Below are 20,065 nucleotides of genomic sequence, written 5' to 3' on the forward strand. Positions count from 1 at the left end.
GTCATTGCTAGCAGGGCCACATCAAATGCTCACAAATAAAAAAATAGAAACCATAACAAGCACTAAATCTAACCTGTGGTACCAGGAGACACCCCTGAAGCATTAGCTGAGAAGGGTCATGGAGAAGATCCTCCCTCAGCTTGGTTGCAGCCTCTCTCAACCCCTCGACGACATAATCACATAAATCGTAGTCTGATATGTGACTTGGATCAGCAAGCACAGGCAGCAGCTTGTCGGAAATTTTGGGATGAGCTCCTCTAGGAACAAGAAAAGTGGAAGTGGTTATGATTGTACAGGCTGCCATCATCTTCTCCTTCTCAGCGCCAACTATTGCTACCTTGCTTGCATTTTGCACTATGTTCTTTACTCTCACAATCGGGATCTTGCACGACTTGTGCATTTTTGTATGTAAAATTTCATGCAATCTTGCTAGCAAGGCTCCTCGGTCTACCAAACAAGCAGCATCGGGAATATCTATCTTCCTACCACATGGCTCTAGCCCGAGGCATTTCGAAACCTCCCTACCATTTATCACTACAAAGTTACCATCACCCATGTCCATTTTCATGTTTTGGGGGTCTATCCGTGCTAGAAGACACATTGAGAAGATACGGTTGTTATTGCCTAGGAGCTTGATTTTACATAACTCATCCATCCTCGCTCCCCTAAACACACCCTTCATGTTTGGGTTCCACTCCCCCGCGATGGAGTGAAGCATACCAGTTTGGTAGGCTGTGTTGCGGACGGGGACCTTCTTCGTAGCCACCATGGTCGAGGAAGACGGCACGTCCGGCGGCAGTGTAGGCGAGTAGTACTTTGGTCTCCGGCCCATCTTCGATCCAAATCTGTTTCAAGAACACCACGACCGTAAGAAGACCAAGAAAAATGAGAGAGGAGCGAATGTGAAATGGGGAGGAGATAGAAGACGAACAACTAGCACTTGTTGTTAGCTTTCAGTTCCTCCTCCTCCGCCCAGCTTGTGAAGATGTGCTTCGTTTGCTTTCGTTGAATGCATCTCTCTGCCGCTAGCACTGCATATATAGACATGCACCGCCCACATGGCACCATGTGCCTCCAATTGTATTTTAACCGAATGGCCACCAATGTGTCCACGCTTGTAGCCATCCACATCCACTAGCGCGGAGCCGGATTGTTTTATTCACCTGCTTCCATTCAACAAATGAGAGAGCGACACCTCACCTCATTGAACAAATTTGATTAACATCAATTCTCCCGATCCACTAATCACTACATGTTAACCTCACAACAATGGAGGCAAGAGTGCTTTTTTTACGTCACATCGATAATTGACTAGCCAGAAAGGGTTTCAAACAGAACACATGACAACGTGGTTACACAAATCATGACATAAACCATGACTAACACTAACCACTATGTACGCACACGTACATCTTGCAAAGTGCCTAACTAATCTAGGTTTTGGGACGCTTGCATGGAGGGCTCTCAGCGTCATCTTCTTCAACACCATTCTCGGCAGTGCCAGTAGCTGACATGTGATCCCCATCGTCCAGGGCGCATGCAATGATTTGTGTTGCATGTGCCATGCAAGGATCGAAGTCTGCGTACTCCTCTTTCAAGCAGCAAAACGACACTTCCACGGTAAGATCAACCTGCTTAAAAAAGTTGTAGATTCAGTTATCTACTGCAATAAGAGCTAGCTATCGAAATCCCTATGGCATAATAAAACTGCCAACGAAAACATCACTCACTTTTCCAACAATCTCCTGGTGACCCATCGGGATCGGCGGCCCTTGCCCCATAATGCTAGCCTGAAAAATAGCAACAAGATGGAGTTTACAATCACTCTCCACACGCAAAAACTTAACATTTTTATGGAAAGTTGGTGCAAAAGCGAAGGACCTCATCTCTCACGACTTCTATGTCCAACAGCGGGTCATGGAATACCAGATCATCGAGCCCTACCCCGTCACTGAGAACCTGGTGATGCATCGGAACACATGGCAAGAACATGTTACAAGATGAAACAATGCCTAGGAACGGAAAAGTGCAAGCTTGAGATCCACGATATAACCTGCATCCCCCCAACTATCAATGCTGAGCCTGATACTTCCGTCAGCTGGGAAGCTGGCGAGTGCGCGCTGATGGGGTCGCTGCTAGGCACCATTCCACTACAAGAAATACGGTCAATTGTGACTCCCCATTTTGGTCGTTGATTCGTCATTGTTATCTTTTATTGACCTTTTTTTGACCAAATTCAGATGGTCAACAGTTGGCCGTCAAGAACGAACAAATGTTACCTTTTTGGAATTTCGGTCTTAGATAGATTTGTGACCAAAATTTCAGAAAGGTCATTACCCATTTGCTTGAGCCACGTAGGATCTGACCTGGTTGAGATGACGTGGCATTGTTAGTGACCAAATGGAATCATCATAAATTTCATAGCCCAGTCCACCAATCTAGCCTAAATGGGCCCGGCCCAATCATCATAGATTTCACAGCCCAATCCAAACGACATGGGCCCTGCCCAATACCTATTTTCTTAATTGAAATGGTTTGATTTATTTGGGCTAATGCATTATTTTGTCAAAAGCATGCACGTCTTAGGATAGGCCCATTAGAAAACAAGTACAACATAATACAATATTTCCAAAAAAACTGTATATTTCATTTCAGTAACACATCACAGGAAATACAATACATCATCCATTGACTCCTATACACAGCAAGGTTCAAGGACCAAGAAGTGCACAACAACAAAAAAATAGTTCTAAAATTGCAAGTGCACGGCAAAAAGGCCCAACAAGTACACAAGTGCACAACAATATAGATTGGAAGAGAAGCACAAATATCATGTCACTGGTACACATACATTATCCCATCACCCAGGCACCAATGTTGTGTCCATCTGCTGGATTTGCCACATGGTGGTGTTACTGCATTAGGGCCGTCCCAGCTTCTCCCTGCCCAAATGGCACATGTATCTAATGATCGTTGTACTGCTCCAGCATCACTCCCGCTACAACTGGTGGAAGAAGATCAGCTCATCAATCATCTGCACGCCAACAAACCAAGAAGATTAACCTATTTAGACTACTGAAATAAACCCATCCATCAATTTTTTGTTTCCAAACATCGGCATCAAATCAACACCAAAACTGAATTAACACGCACAAAAGAATGGAGCGTAGCCATATGCACAACCTAAGAACTTAAGGTTTGATCCATTTTCAATACTATAATAAATACATACAGCCAAAATTTCAATCCATGGACACCACATAGAAAAGGTATTGAGGCACTACTTGCTACAGGAAACCAAAGCAAGGTACGAAGCACAGGCCAGGCCAACAATAAACTGGTACCGATTCCAAAAATAACCATCTGAACTGAAGTTAATAAGACATTTTAGAATCAACTTGATAATTGATAGTAATGTTTGTGTTGGACACATCTAGAACTGAAATTATACATCATGCCCGAATTCCGATGTCCAATGCCTCGGTTAAGTAAACACTAAGGATGGTACATAGTGAAGATTTGACACAACCAGAACTAAAATCACGAACTCCTTTAAAGACATACACTAATTTTATTACACAGGCAACAAAATCCAACGCGAGCAGAGACTATAGGAGTTGGAACTTGGAAATGTAGGTGTACAATTAGCGCATCACATACCTAGTATCTAACTATCAACAATGGTCAGCATGTAAAAGCCAACTACTAGTAATTGATGATTAGTAGACAGAGACATGAAACAGATTCAGTAGTAATGTGCATGTTCTTATCCATGGATCATCAATCTTAACCAAAACAGAGCAAGTAAAGGAGCTAATCTCCATGAGTGAAACAAATTCGATCGCAGCAGCAATCCATAATGTTCGGTAACAAAAATAAGAAGGTCCTTAAATAGAGAACAAGTTGAATCATGCATCGATCAAAGTGTCTGTTCTTGGTTTCTCTTCGTTAGAAGGCAGACAGGTCAGAAACCGGAGAGACACTAAACATGCGGAAATATGTATGGATTGTCAAAACTTGCATTATCCTACTATCACTAGTATAACAAGCTGCAGGTTGGCATAGTTCATGAACCATGTACATCGTGACAAATACAATATCATCCAATGCTTGACTATGAACAAAATTGAACAATTACACCTCACAAATGCGGAGCATAGAATCATGGAGCAAGTAGGAGGGGTAGAAGGGGACGTGAGGAGCTCACCGGAGGGGGTTGTAGCCTAGGCCGAGCTTCATCACCACGGCGGCGGCCAGGGGAGGCAGACGAGCCTACCATCATAGGAGCAGCGCCACCACCACCGCCAGAACTAAGATGGCCAGAGCAAATCGCCATCATATGGGTCACCATGACCAAATTATCTTGCAAGGGGTAAAGTCTCCATGTTTCAGTACAAACTAGTGGCGTCAAGAACCAAGCAGTAGCAGGCAGAAGGTATATTCTAGTAACTGATGATTAGTAGACAAAAACAGGAAATATATTGCACCAGTAGCAAGCAGAAGCTAAATTTTAGTAAATGGTGATTAATTATAACATAGCATCTCTAGCTATGTTATTGTTTGCATATTACACCAGTAGTTGTCCACGGAAACAAATACAGAAGACAATGCTTGAGATACAATCAGAAACTACAAAGCTTGGAGCATATGATATAATAATTGACAGGCTAGCCATTGTTCTGGCAAGAAATGTGTTCAATTGCATGATCATAGTAACAATTGTAATACAATACCATATATTTGATATGTAGCTATATGCCAAATAACCATTATATCTTGCAAAATAAAACACCTCATTAGTTTATAGGACTGAAGTGGATCATCAGTTTATTCTTAACAGCTCAACAGACTATAATCGCACGTGTGCAGCAACCAAGAAGCGTGGCAGAGGAAGATCTAGCATCTAGAATTTCAATTAATTTGCAGATCAGATCTCAGGCGATTGAGCCATTAGCAGAACAAAAGGGAAGACAAGAAAAGAATTGCATAAACTATTTGAAATTACAACAAGAGTGACAAGATCCCAAAAGAATTGCATAGACTTGCATCAAGAGAAAAAAAACTAAAAAATATGCATTTGTTCAAGCTATAATTTACATGGTGCTAAATTTTTAACTGCTTATGAAAGAATTCACAAGATCTCAAAAGAACTAATAGCAGCCAAAATGGGTTTCCCACAATCAGAGGTATCGCATATTTTGCACGAATGTGTTCTACTCCTTCCGTCCCAAAATAAGTGACGTTGATTTAGTACAAGGTTATTATATAGTTGTACTAAATATATAGTTGTACTAAATCAACGACACTTATTTTGGGCCATGAGAGGGTGGAGTAGGGTGAGCCCCCTGCACAGTAGTCACTCCAGACTCTTGTGTTCATTGAAAATTCATGCTTCCTGTGTGTGTCCTTGCTCAAAGTCAAAACCTTACTTATTTTGTTTTCTGACATGATGCAGTGACCATGGTGGAATCCAAGAGCAAGGCACTGGAGGTTCTTGGATTGAGAGACTTCCACGTGTTCCATGAAATTCTTTAACCTCTCTCTTTCATGCAAAGATTGGCCACTGTTGGTTCCGGAAATGGGATGCAAAATAATCTTATGCTTAATATAGTAACTGACAATAACTAGTGTTGGATTAACATGTAATTATATGCCTGACACATTAATTAGCTCTAAGTGTTTTACGTTTTCATGTAGTCAGTGAACCATGGTTATGTTCTGGACTGTAACTTCTAGGGAATGTTTGGTGTGGTGTGGTGTATGTTGAGCTGGGGAAGAAGAGTGCGGGTGCAGCCAAGTATCACATGGCTCATCTCTTCCCATTCGATCCGCAAATAGCAATTGGTGTGCATTCACTAGTATGCCAGGATACCACTGTGTATAACTTCGTATTGGATGTGTATTCGACTAATTCAGAAATCCTTAAATGCGGCTATCTCAAAGTAGGTAGACAGTGGTGAAGAATTCAGGGTGTTGCCCACCTGATAGCCACTCGTCCCTGTCCCATTATCACATCTCTATTTTACCACACCTAAGCAAAAAATGTGGAACTACAGATACAACATTTCCAAGCATACACCAACAGAGGTGCCCATTAACAAATCGAATACACAATGTTATAACAAAAACTGGAAAGAGAGTCGAGAGATGGCCTAACCTTGCCGCTGGAGAGGAGGTTGACGGCAGTGACACAGGTCGGAGTTGATGTAGTGCGTAAAGGATCCGAGGAGGAAGGCGACGAGCAGGGCGCCGACGGGGCGAAGCACGGAACGGAGGTCGGCATGGAAGAGGCATGGATGCTCCAGCGCCACTCGGTAGGCGGGAGCGTTAGAGGCGACAATCACGTCTGTGATGGCGGCCAGGCATAGTAGCACCGTCACCAGCACGGCGCTCAGCGCCTTGCCCGCGCAGGTGATTTTCTCGCAGACGGGAGCACCGTCCAGTTGCCCTGGTGGTCGGGCGTGGCGGCGGCTGGGTGCACGGCATCAGTACCCCTGGGTCACCGCGCGGATCTGGCTGGCAGTACCATGAATCGGTCATCAGAGGGCACCCCTTAAGAAGTGGCGGCAGATCCATGGGTGCCCGATGCGGTGGACGAGGCCGGGGAGAAGAAGAGGGGGTCGAGGAGGGCCCGATGGAGATGCAGTGTAGGAAGCGGGGAAGAGGGAGGTAAGCCATGCTGGGGAGCTGGTGGCGGTGAAGGGAGGCGGAAGGCTCGCCGGCCAGCGAGATGACGGGAGAGGTCACACGCCGGCAGGGGGTTGGTGGGGGAGGGGGCGGTGGCGGATCTTGGAGAATGAGAGAGAGGAGTGGGAGGTGAGCCTGATAGGGTTGTGTGGCGGCTGTGATGTAGAATGGGTGGAGGAGAAGACACCGCCCACTTGCACAACGCCCTCATTCCAAAAGCCGAAATTTCGTGATCCCGCCATCATTCTCCAAAATGATCTTAACTCCGCGTGATTTTCCTTTTTTATTTTTCACGCCATCCTTTCATGTTCGCTAGCTGCAGCGTGGGCCCCGTCTTCTATTTTACCCCACACTGCATAGAAAGTATGGTATGGCTAGTAAAAAAACTAGAGTAAAATACAAAGTGACATCTTGATGCAAAGTTATACAAATAAAACATACTCTGATAATTGTTGATGATGTAACCTTGATATGACAATAAATGTTTTATGAAGTTTGTTAACACATTGTAACACTTTGAATCGTGATCTCTTATTTTAAGTAAAAAAATGTTCCTTACCATTTACAATTGTACTGGATATGGTGGTCAAATGGCATCACCAACTGATGCATTCTAATGTGATTAGGTGATGGCATGATTTGCATCGGCCATTATATTCAATTTTAAAATCATGGGGTTTTAGAGTTTAGTTATTTTCAAAGTAAGATATCAGCGTAGATGGAAGCATGGGTGAAATAGACGTCATCGTATTCGGATATATAGACATGCCTTTCATGTCAAAACTTGACATTTATCAATGTCATTTTGCTATTTTTAAGTCATTTCAACGGATACTTGTGCATTTTTATGGATATTTTGAAATTTGAACAACAAGTAAGTAAAACAATGCACACAAAAGGATTGTGAATTCATATCTAGGTGTAGTTATACTTTGTGGCCTCAACATGTAGGCAAAATTGACATCTATACGCGACATGTAGGTGAAACTGTTGAGGTGTCTGCCATGTCATCTCTATTCAAGCCTATGACCTTATTAATTTGGTCAAGGAGGACCAATAATGAGAATATGGATAGTTCAACACATCTTTATGACCATTTTGTGCAATGAGATCATGACCTTCCTGGTAGAAATGGTCGTAATGTTGTAGGGTTTGGACCATGCTAGACACCACACGACCATTTCGTCAATTTTGGTCACAGATCCATGACCAATCTGACCACGGTCATTATTTTTTGTCATAAACGAGCATATTTCTTGTAGTGTTCCCTCCCTCGCTGCTTGAATGATTTTCCAGGTGTCTGCGCCACGTCCATAAATAGAGCACCGAAAATTTTGGTTTCCCTCCCAAACACGATTTTCGAATTTCAAACAATACCATCTACGTCTCATATCTAGTTACGAATTTGAATTTTGTGGCACCAAATCAACCACGGAGCGCACATACGATGGCTACTCCCTATGCCCAGAGATAGTATGCCCTGTCCCGTCCATTAAGTGCAGCACAGATGGGCGGTGTGGTGCACTTGCCCATGGATCTTGTCAACAACTGACACGGGTGGCGTGCCGGTGAAGCAGCGAGATCAGTTCAAAGGAAAAGGTTTGGGGGCAGCGCTTCCATCAGTAGTCACTTCAGAACCCTGTCGATGCAAGCGTGCTCGCGCCACCACCCACAAGCTAGCAATAGAGACCGCGCAGTCTGGCGCATAGCTATAAGCAGGGCGGCAAACGGTTGGGCAAATTTTCATCACCCACGGGTCACTAAGCACAAGAGTATTGTTATCACATAAAACAGCTCTTTTCGTGATGACATTTTCTCTAAACGTTGGAGATTTTCACTTAGGAATTTCTTCATCGAACATTTTTCTTATCCACACCGAAGCCAGAGCCATGCCCATGCCTTGTAATGGACCCTGGAACTCAGCACCCCACCCACGTCGATCTGATGCAAGCCATCAATGGTTGTTCCATACGTCGGGCACACATGTGCAAGACAGAGGTCGTGTGCTCACCACTGGCGCCTGGGGGCACAGTGCACTAGAGGACCCTACGCCAAGCTACCAACCCTAGGCTTTTGTCACTTCAAAATATGACAGCAGTGCCGTCATCTGTGTACAAATGTTGACTCTAGGCTAGAAATGTTGACTCTAGGCTCCATTGTGGTACATGGATAGGATTAAAGCAAACACCTTGGACGACTCTCACCTTGGAGCAGAACCTGGCACACAAGAACTTGACTGCTTTGCATCTCCGACTTGCAAAATGCGCAATTACGTTCGCCCCCACACCCGAGAGCAAGAGATGCAAAATTTAAGCCATGACGGCGGCAACATTTTCGCACGTTTTAATTTGCAGCATACATCCTAACCAACTGATTTAGATCGCATATGATCGAGTTCTTTTCATCCATGGATGACATGAAGTCTAAAAAACATGAGACAAAGCAACCAAAACAAGTGCAAAAGGAAATCAAGTTGCCTACAGGAAGTTTGGCTCAAATGGGCCACTTTTCTTAGTGCCGCAAGTATTGCGCCGGTGTCCAACCACACCACAGTTCGTGCATTTCGACGACTTCCTTGGGGCCTTCGACAAATCGCCTCACTGGGGGCACGTTGTGCACTTGTGCCCCTGCTCTCTGCAGATCGTCCAAAACTGCGACCTCTTAAGTTGTTGCTCATAAGGAGCCTTGTCCCTGTTGGTTGTCGGCCTCCCCCTTTTCCTCTTCTTCTCATTCAGCCCAACAGCTGAGCAACTGGATTCACCGTCTCCAGTATGTTTTTTCATCATAGCATCGCCCTCCGCGGATGGAAGTTCCTTCTTCTCTACAACCTGCTGATCTCTCTCTCTCTCTCTCTCTCTGCAAGCCCCATTCCATCTTTATCAATGCTAAGCGGAAGCAGAGTCGCATGCACCTCCTTCATCATAGCCATGAAAACATCATAGCACTTAACATTGCTGTCTCCTAGCACGACACACTCCAATGCTTTCATGTACATGGTGTGATGCCTGAATGTATCACTAGCTAGAGGTCCTCGGTCTCTTTGATACCTAACAAAATGTTCAGGAAGAATGTCACATGCCTCTCTCGTCCATCTTTTAAGTATATGCTTTGGGCTATTTTTGCAATCGGAAATGAACCATCACCTATTACAAGGGGGAACAAATCATTTCTGTGAGACTCACATCTAGGGTAGCAAACATGGCACTGGAGCATAATTAAACTGGGGACGGTGCAAAATCGAGCTCACATGCAATGCATGGCAGCACACTAGCCCAGCATGTTCAAAGTACCTGCATTCGCAACTAAAAAAACTCTCGTATTCATTCACTTCTATCTTGAATTCTACTTTGCTCCATTTCTCCTTGTTCGCCGCTTCTACATGGGTCGACTTATAAATCCTTCTAGGCACGACCTCGTCCAACACATGTGCCCCACACTTATACAATTCTTTGCCAAACTTTTCAAACATAGCTCTGGAGTATACTTTGCTAGCATGCTTCTCAATTGGAAGATTGACCCTAAGACAGACACCGCTCTGCGATAAGAAACACAAGGCAGAGGGGATTATCATGGTGCAGAAACAATGAAAGCACCCCAGGAGAATGATATGAAAAAAGAAATTGCAACGCACTCACCAGGGATGTCCTCTTCTCTCGAAAGCTCTCTTCCGCCTCTCTGTCAAATTGCAATTTCTCAAACTGCTTCAGAAACAGATGCATCGGTCACCCTGGTGGCACATAACCTTTCAACAAATGGTTGGCGCTCTCGCTCCATCGAGTGCTTGTCATCCTAGCATAGAACACCCCTCGGAAATATGGCTTTGCCCATTTATGCGTGACCTCGTATATCTGCGTCAAAAAAGGATGTTTCTTCAAATAGTACTTCTCCAACATCTGCCTCCATCCCTCCTCAAACTCTTCTTCTATGATCATGTGATGCACAAGCTTGTGGAACTCCAGCTTGAAGTCGTTGTTCTTGCTCCAAAGAACACCCATGGACTCTTTTGCCTTTTTCAAAACGTGCCATTTGCACCAACGGTGCACGGTATTTGGCAGCTCTGCTTCAATTTCCAGCTCCATGGAGCGTGCCTGGTCTGCAATTGCATCACAACAAAAGCAAATGGGAAAAGTATGAGAACATGAGAACTGTACATGTAAATCGCGGCATACATAATGTCGATACGAACCCCCATCCCCTGATTTCGGCACACCCACCTGTGAGTATTGTCTGCGGGTTTTTCCCACCAACCATACAGACAAACTCCTTGAAGATCCATTTGAATGTTTCCTCTTTCTCGTCTCTCATCATGGCACCCCCAAAAATTATGCTCTGGAAGTGGTTGTTGATGTCGACAAACAGACCAAAGGGAATATCATACAAGTTTGTCATGTATGTGGTGTCAAATGTTATCGCATCTCCAAAATACATGTACTGATCGCACCCTCTACTTGTCACCCACATTAGTGTCTTCATGCGGCTCTCCTCGTCGACTTGCACGGTGTAGTTGAAGTCTGGATCATTTGCTTTCATCTCTCCCAGCAGGTTCATTGTTTTGACGGCATCAAAATCTGACTGTTCTTTGTTGAGCTTTTTGCACAATGTCTTCAGTGACCTTTTTGTAAAAGGCACATTCTTCGTGGAACCAAAAAAACTACCAACAATTCTGAAAACCTTCCCAAGGCCAACATTATTATCCCTGAGCTGCTTCACAAGATCCTTGGTGTATATGTCTATATGCCTATGCGACTTCCAATGCATTTTTTGTCCACATGTAATGGACAACGGATGGTTGTGCCTTGCTTTGTGCTCTGATATGTACCAACCTGCATCCTTTGATAGGAGCAGCCTTATCATTGCATTGCAACCACACCTCGAAGAACGACTGTTCTCCTTCAATGGGGACCCCTGAAAAAAGTAGAGAAATATCAACCTCAATGTTCAAATTGACACTGGATTTCGTCATATCATACTCACTCCGGCGCATAGTAACTATGCAACGGCATGAGCGAATGCTTTTCTTTTTTACAGAGACGTACCACGCATGCACACACAATCTCTTTCATACATCTTGTTCTCTGCACATTTAGCCTGCTCTTCGCCAGCCGTATACCAAACCCAGTTTCCCATGAATATAGGTTGTAGAACTCATATGCCTCATCCAACGAGTCAAACTCTGTGCCAATTGTTGGATTGATGACATGCCCTTCACATTTTTCAGCATAAGCACGGACAGAAAGCTCAAGTGGTGTTTTCCTGTCGGGGTTCATGTCCCTCTCATCAGGTGCTTTCCCGAGCCTCACCCTGCGCCAGTGCGTCACATCAAAAAGAACAGCCATCAATTAGTGATCTATTCATGGTATAGCACTAGCATAAATCAATAACAGCAAAAGAATCTGTATGCAACGGAAAACTTCTTATAATCAAGATACCTACTACCACGAGAGACTAGAGAAACCCAAAAAAATTACGAGATATGGCACCCAACTACATAGATATCAAACGCCACGGTAGAAATCACATACACATATCCAGCTCACTATTAGCTGGAAAAATGCATTTCTCCTGTCACGATCAGAAACCAGCTCTACTTACTAAAGCCAAATCCACAATCATAATTGTTATAACTCATCCTCATTTTTATCAGCCATTTTGAATACACAACCAGCCATCTTTTTAAGGGCACACTCATCCTAGAATCCAAACATAACATATTTTGTGTCTGCATGCACGGTGAGCCTAAGTACTCCAGCCATAATCACCGCAAAAAGTTATCTCGCTTACTCTTGCCTAAATGTCAGACACCACGGTTAAAATAAAAAAACTACATAGTTTAGTATCGCCTACTAATTTGCATTTATGTATTTCACCATAAGAAAGCAGCTCTAGTTACGCAATCCAAAAATGCACGCGCATGATTAACATAACTCATTCTATCTATTCTTTGCAGCCTGCTAAATCCACAAAAAACACCCATAATTTCAAGATCCAACAAAGCATGCTAGGAATCCAAACATCATAGATATTTTGTGTCAATGTCAGGTTGGTCTTATTAATCATAGAATCCAAAAGACTAACCAGAAATCTGTTCAGAGATCTAAAATGAACAACCTGGAACCATTAACTATATTACATTTGGATTTCCGCAGTCAAACCTAAATAATCCATCACATGATTGTAGCAGCAAGGTATGTCGAGAATGCATCTCTTAAGCTGAATAGATGCTTGGGGGACAGAAAAAACTGCACCTCCTTACCCAGCCGCTTGTAGCTTCATAGCACACCTCATATCTTTGCCCATCTCCAACCACAGCTGCTTCTTCGTCTTTCTCGAGCTCTGGGGCTGGAGCACTCATGGAATCTTGGGATTCCATCGGGAACACAACACTTTTCCATCTGGTGATGTTAGCTCCACTGCTCCTGCGGTCAAAGCTAACGCCATCGGTGAATGGATTTGCAAAGAAAAGTGGGGGAGGAACTAGGGGGGAGAGAACTTGGAGGAACAAGAACATACTTGTTGACCTCCAGTCCGTCCGTCGACATCTCGTTGGTGGGGAATCGCCACCGCAGTGCGCCTGTCTAGAAAAAGAGAGCAGTCGCGGACGCAAGCTTTCTGTGAAGGAGAGGGTAATGCTGAGGAAACTTGTCGTGGATCTGTCACAGCAGATGTCCTTAGTGTCAGGACTTAGTTGCGAGGCTAATGCATCTATGTGGTAGCTTGAGAGGGTTTGAGCGGGACGAGAGACGTGATGTTTTACCCAGGTTCGGCCCCTCACGGTGAAGGTAAAAGCCTACATCCTGCTTCATTGATATTGATGATCATGATCACGGTTACAAGAGTGCTCTATCTCGAGAGCTATTGTCTAAACCTAACTTGTCCAACCTGTGGAACTTGTGAATCTTGTCCCTTTTGGGGAGCCCTGCCCCTCCTTATATATGTTGGAGGGGCGGGTTACATGTAGAGTCCTATTAGGATTAGGACTAGTCTATCTCTAATACAAACCGGATACAAGTCCTGGTCGTAACTCCTTGTAAGGTAAATATTCCTCATGCCTTTCCTCTTAAACCGGCCCACCATTATCATAAACCGGCATGCTGGGCCTTGGGCCTTGTCATCCATCTGGAACACGCGCTGGGTCACCAATGAGTCTTCAGGCTCGTGAATTGTCATACCAGTGAACCGCCAGACACGTAAACCGCCAGACATGTAAACCGCCAATCACGTAAACCGCCAATCCTCTGGCGGTTTACCAATGAAACGCCTAGTCCGGCCGGGTTATACTTCTGGCCGGTTTACGCCGCGGGGTATATCCCCGACATTAGCCCCCAAGTTTAGCTTGGATTTATCCATGGTAAACTTATGTTGCAAAATAAACACAAGAACAAATTTGACAAGTTATGCTCCGGGTTAAGAATTTTTGTAAACCGGTACCTGATCATCCTTAAGTCCTTGTTATTTCCTCCTTCTGGGAAATCCGGGTCAACAGACCAGCTTCATAATCAATTTGCCGACATTGGTTTGTCACTGAGAAATATTGTGAAGAATAACTCCTTTGACTCAGCTCCCAAAGCGCCGGTTTAAGAAATATGGGTCTGAAAATACTTATCTGATATTCAGCCGGTTTGAAGATGTAAAACTTGCCGGTTTAATATTACCAAAATGGCCAGTTTATAAATATTAATGGCACCGGGTCATAATTGTTGTCGACACCGGGTCATGTAATTGATCTTCCTGATTTGCTCAAAACTGATAAAATGAAGATGTTCCTCCTTATATATGCATAATACATGTAGCCCCCAAGTCTTAAGAGGAGAACATAATGATAACTTAAGACTTGCTCCAATAAGTGTTTCAACCTTGAAGAAATCCGGTTTGTTCATCTCAATCATATAAACTGAATACTCCATATATGTAGCCCCCGAGTGCTGGGTTGTCATGCTTGCAGCAACCTGGGACTTGTAATTGCTTGATGCTCATAAAAACTTCAACCAGTGTAGCCCCCAAGGGCCGGGTCATTATGCAATAATGAGCAGGGACTTTGTAAATATAATCTTGTAAACTTTGAACAGCAACGTGTAGCCCCCAAGGGTCGGCTTAGTAAGATAATACTGAACCAGGACTTGATATATACTTCAATGAAAATAACATATTATAATGTAGCTTCCATCGCAAGGCTTGAACCCACGTCCACAAGGTTAAGAGTTTTGTGCTTTACCAACTGAGCAATGGATCCTTCAATATTATGGACGAAAACTTGTGTACCTTGAATTGTTGACAGGAGCAATTGGTAGCCCCCAAGGGTCGGCTCATTATAATATGATGAGTCGGGTCTTTAATAAGACTAGTAAAAATGACTTTGCATTAGCCCCCAAGTGTCATGGTGCATGCTTGCAGCGACATGAGACTTGCATGTAATCTCAATTTGAATAATGTAGCTCCCAAGTGCCGGGTTGTAAGCCTGCAGCGACTCGGAGCTATTCCTTCCATTGTAGAATAAATCATATCCTTTGATAAAATAATAGCCATTGCGCTAAAGCAACTTTGAAAACTCAATAATACCGGTTATTAATAACCATAAAAATCCAACCATGTTGGCTATTCAAGATAATATAATCCGGTATGAAAACCTTATTCATTCAATATCATAATGAAAATTCAGCCAAGTTTGGCTATTTGAATAATATAACCCAATGATTTATAAGCGCATGATTCCAATGGCGCAATCCAAATATATATACTGGCGACTTATAGTCCAAAGCCAGGTCGGTTTAACAAACCTATTTCTGCATACAACAAGTTTAAAGTGTCCTGGCGGTTTACCGCCAGACGGGTCATAATGCCCAACATATAACCCGGGTTTATAACCAAGGCTGCACTTAAGAATAATCAAATATGAAATATATCATACCTGTGACATTGAATCACATTGTTGGTTTTACCAACTTTTTGTAGTAAAGGTGATAACCCCAATCTTGAGTACTGATAACTCCTTCCATAATTGTGCCGGTTTATGATAAATCCGTACCGGGTTGTGATAAACACCGGTTTATCCATATTCAATTCTGGCGACTTATAGTCGAAACCAGACCGGGCTGATAGTCTCCGGATTATGATTTGATAGTGTACTGACAACTTGTAGTTGAAAGCCGAGCCGGGTTGATAAACACCGGTTTACTCCATAATAGGATGGTAACAGAAAATCAAACCGGGCAGATAGCCTCCGGATTAAGATTTGACCATGTTCCGTCAATTTGTAATTTGACAGTCGAACCGGTTTAAGAATTGTCAATTTAAAAACGCAACAAAATAAAAGAAACAGTTATCAAGGGAAATATTGAAGCAAAGGCAATGATAAAACCATTTGCAAAAAGAGGCTTATTGAGCCGATCAGATGGTGTTACCATGGTCGGACACGACCAAGCTCCCCAATGGTGTAGCTATGGTTCAAGTCAGCCAGGTCCCCAAATGAAACCGTGGCATTATGCCGATCAAGAGGCGTGGCAATGGTTCGGGTTCGACCAACCCCCCAAGTGATTCTATGGCCTTAGACTGAGCAAGAGGCGTGACTGGTTCAGACTTGACCATGTACCCAAGTGATCTGGTGGCTTTCGCCTATCAAAAGGTATTGCATCGATTCGGACACGACCAAGCCCCCAAGTGATGTTTATAAAATTTTCAAGGGGTAAACCGGAGGCCGCTTTAAGACAGAACAACTCTGTGTAACCACGCATGATGTAAAAGAACAGAGACCCCGCTTTATGAAGCAGACGCCTCCATGTGATCAATAATATGTCAGGCCAGTAAGGCGGGATACCCATGTTTGAACCGTGCATCGTGGCAGCAGGTCCTCTTCGGCAATTTTTAACTTTTTGCAAGAGATAAATTCTTCTTTGAACCGGGATCTTGAACCGGATATTGAGAGCTTCGAAGCTTTGTGGGAGACATCTTTCCCTTGAACCGGATTTTAAACCGGAATCTTCATTTTTAGTCGGAAATTTTCTGACGGCCTTTAAACTCGAACTTGCGAGAAGTTAATTCCTTTTTGAACCGGAAATTCTTAAACCGGATTTGAGAGGTTCAGGGCTTTGTCGGAGAACAAATTTCCCTTGTACCAGATTGTAAACCGGAATCCTTTTCTGATGGCCCGAAACTTCTTCATTGAGTCGGGATTTTGTAACTGTCATATACTTTCTAATCCGGAAATCTTCTGACAGCACGATGTGAATCCGGGACCGGGTTATCTTTCCCTCCAACGTATTTGGGTTCTTGACTTCACTGAAAACCGGCAACGTTTGCTAAGTCATATCATTGTAGCCCCCAAGTCTCAAGGTGACTCGAGGAGTTGGCTTGAGATTCTCCATATTTGACCGTGATATAAACCGGCATAACTTGTATATCATTGGTGTTGATAGCACGATGTGAATCCATAGAAGGTTGAGGTGACTGCTGCTGGTTGTAAATGATCCCATATGAGCCGTGTCAGCAACTCGGCCAATGGTTCCTTCCAACTGGCGATTTGAAGTTAATCAAAACTGTAGTGGCGACGACTTGTGCGCCTACCCATTGAACCATCCAGCGCAAACGGCGGTTGATGATAATTTGTCTCCAATTTGAAAGAAAACCGGGCTACCCAAGCTGTGACTTGCTCATACCCAATAAACAGCTCATGCAGACAGGTGCGGCCCGGTATGTTGATGTAGACCAGGCCGTGAGAGACGGACAGCAAATACGACCGCGGCTTTCAAAGGCGGCACAAACAGATGAGTCGGCCGCGGCATTGTAAACCGGCGTGGACGGGCGACTTAGCCACGTCATATTGATGTAAACCGGTCTGCAGAATGGCGGTTTGCACATATATTCACCGAGCTTGATGGCATGGTAAGATACTAGCGCATTCATAATGGTTGCGCGAGTTTATACATCCATGACACAACCATAGCTTTTGCAATGAACAATTGTCCTGCATAAACAATATTGCAGACCAAGGCACAGGTAAACTGTTCTTTGACAAAAATAATATGTGCTAATAAAATATATTTTAGATGGATATCACCTGATGTGCTAGGCCGGAAATTATCTGCCATCGAGTTGATGATCACCACAGTGATGCTAAAATTAATCACGGCCGAGTTAACCGTAGGAGCAGACAGATGAGTCGGCCCGGCGTTGTAATCCGGTGCGGCCGAGCAAGTTGTCCTCCACGTTGTAAGCCGGCGTGGACGCATGAACCGGTGGCCATGGCGGACGGGCGAGTCATCCGTGGTGTTGTAAGGTGGTGCAGACGGGCGAGTCAGCCGGTATGTTGACGTAAACCAGACCGCGACACCCTGTTCGTGAAGCCGCGCGATACAGCCGAACGTGCATCCGTGGTATAACACCACCCCTTTTTCTTTTAATAGTTGCCCTGCGTAAAAATATTACAGGCCAGAGTAATTGTTGTCGGATGAATTAACATGTACTGATAAAATACATAGAAACGATAGCACCTATTATTTTTTGCCGGACGCTGGCGCCGGATAATGCATAGTGCTGCTTTTGTTTTGACAAAAGAGTTGATTGGTTCTGTGTCTTGTAATGCCTGAGGTCTCCACATAACCTGGCCGGAAGTTTTTGAACCGGAATTTCTGGAACCGAAGTTTCTTGATAATCCGGCCGGAACTTTTGATAATCCGGAACTTTTGAACCGGAACCTCTTGATAATCCAACCGGAATTTTTGATAATCCGGAACCTTTTGAGCTGGAACCTCTGTATAACCCGGTCGAAACTTTTGATAATCCGGAACCTTTGAACCGGAACCTCTTGATAATCCAACCAGAAATTTTGATAATCTGGAATCTTTTGAGCTAGAACCTCTTGATAATCCGGCCGGAACTTTTTACTAATCTGGAAGTATTTGATAATTCAAAACTTTTCTGTAGCCGAAGTCGGAACTCTTTGACGACTCGGACAGAACCTTTCGGCGATGCGGCTGGAACCCTTCGGCGATTCAGACTGAACTTTTCGTCGAGGCGATCGGAACTTTTTGATGATTCAGACAGAACCTTTCGTCGAGACGGTCGGAACTTTTCAATGATCCGGCCGGAAATTTCCGACGAACCGGCGGAACGTTTCGATGAGCCTGACGGAACTTTTTCGGTGAGCCGGCTGGAACTCTCCAACAAACCGACCGAAACTTTTTCGTTGAGCCGGACGGAGCTTCTCAATCCCTGAGATGACGCCTCCAAGAACTCAACACCACCGTGCGCAGGCCCCACGGTGGGCGCCAACTGTCGTGGAACTGTCACGGCAGATGTCCTTAGTGTCAGGACTTAGTCGCGAGGCCAACGCATCTATATGGTAGCTTGAGAGGGGTTGAGCGGGACGAGAGACGCGATGTTTTACCCGGGTTCGGCCCCTCACGATGGAGGTAAAAGCCTACATCCTGCTTCATTGATATTGATGATCATGATCACGGTTACAAGAGTGCTCTATCTCGAGAGCTATTGTCTAAACCTAACTTGTCCAACCTGTGGAACTTGTGAATCTTGTCCCTTTTGGGGAGCCCTGCCCCTCCTTATATATGTTGGAGGGGCGGGTTACATGTAGAGTCCTATTAGGATTGGGACTAGTCTATCTCTAATACAAACCGGATATAAGTCCTGGTCGTAACTCCTTGTAAGGTAAATATTTCTCATGCCTTTCCTCTTAAACCGGCCCACCATTATCATAAACCGGCATGCTGGGCCTTGGTCCTTGTCATCCATCTGGAACACGCGCCGGGTCACCAATGAGTCTTCAGGCTCGTGAATCGTCATACCAGTGAACCGCCAGACACGTGAACCGCCAGACATGTAAACCGCCAATCACGTAAACTGCCAATCCTCTGGCGGTTTACCAATGAAACGCCTAGTCCGGCCGGGTTATACTTCCGGCCGGTTTACGCCGCGGGGTATATCCCCGACAAAACCCACATGCATGGATCAACCTGCTCCACACATGTCACTAGGCCCACATACATGTGCTGTTTCAAAGATCGCTCTGTACCAAAACTGCGGTCCAGGCCATGGGGTCATGCCGCGGGCCGGGGTACAGAGACGGGTGATGGGCCGAACACAATAAGCCTATTGAAGCCTAGCTGTATCACAGACCATAATTCACCCACTAGGCCTGCCACCCCACAGCAGTGAAATGACGGATCGCGAATCCCAAAGCCCATTCCAAGGGGCGAGATTGTGGCCTGCCTATAGCCCGGCCACCAAAAGCCCTCACTCTATCTTAGGGGCCTAACTTAGGTTAGGATAGATGAAAATAAAATAAGTCTCGGTTTTGAGCAACAACTCGCAATGTATAAGACTTCAGTGCAAAAATAAGACTTAACCTCCACACTGAAAACATCACAAA

General features: G+C 44.5%; 2 protein-coding genes and 1 long non-coding RNA gene across 3 annotated transcripts; all 3 read right to left on the bottom strand.

Moving 5' to 3' along the window:
• Positions 1–7: 7 nt before the first annotated feature.
• LOC147960305 (uncharacterized) lies at positions 8–996 on the bottom strand. The gene is made up of 2 exons (XM_087533266.1): positions 932–996; positions 8–845 (listed from the first exon to the last, which is right to left on the bottom strand). Exon 2 carries the CDS (start codon positions 830–832, stop codon positions 8–10), a length of 825 nt encoding a protein of 274 aa, XP_087389392.1. The 5' UTR covers positions 833–845; positions 932–996.
• Positions 997–2,625: 1,629 nt separating this feature from the next.
• Positions 2,626–6,833, bottom strand: LOC125518728 (uncharacterized). The gene is made up of 3 exons (XR_007288076.2): positions 6,158–6,833; positions 4,208–4,362; positions 2,626–3,034 (listed from the first exon to the last, which is right to left on the bottom strand). It is a non-coding gene; the product is annotated as an uncharacterized LOC125518728 (long non-coding RNA).
• A 2,975-nt stretch (positions 6,834–9,808) lies between these two features.
• LOC125531889 (protein FAR1-RELATED SEQUENCE 5-like) lies at positions 9,809–13,101 on the bottom strand. The gene is made up of 5 exons (XM_087535652.1): positions 12,941–13,101; positions 11,724–11,988; positions 10,902–11,592; positions 10,323–10,780; positions 9,809–10,222 (listed from the first exon to the last, which is right to left on the bottom strand). Exons 1-4 carry the CDS (start codon positions 12,982–12,984, stop codon positions 10,410–10,412), a joined length of 1,371 nt encoding a protein of 456 aa, XP_087391778.1. The 5' UTR covers positions 12,985–13,101; the 3' UTR covers positions 9,809–10,222; positions 10,323–10,409.
• Between the last annotated feature and the right edge of the window lie 6,964 nt (positions 13,102–20,065).

The sequence above is a fragment of the Triticum urartu genome, chromosome 7A, assembly GCF_056163025.1.
Source record: "Triticum urartu cultivar PI428250 chromosome 7A, HENAU_Tu73, whole genome shotgun sequence".
In the NCBI taxonomy this organism is placed as follows: Eukaryota; Viridiplantae; Streptophyta; class Magnoliopsida; order Poales; family Poaceae; genus Triticum; species Triticum urartu.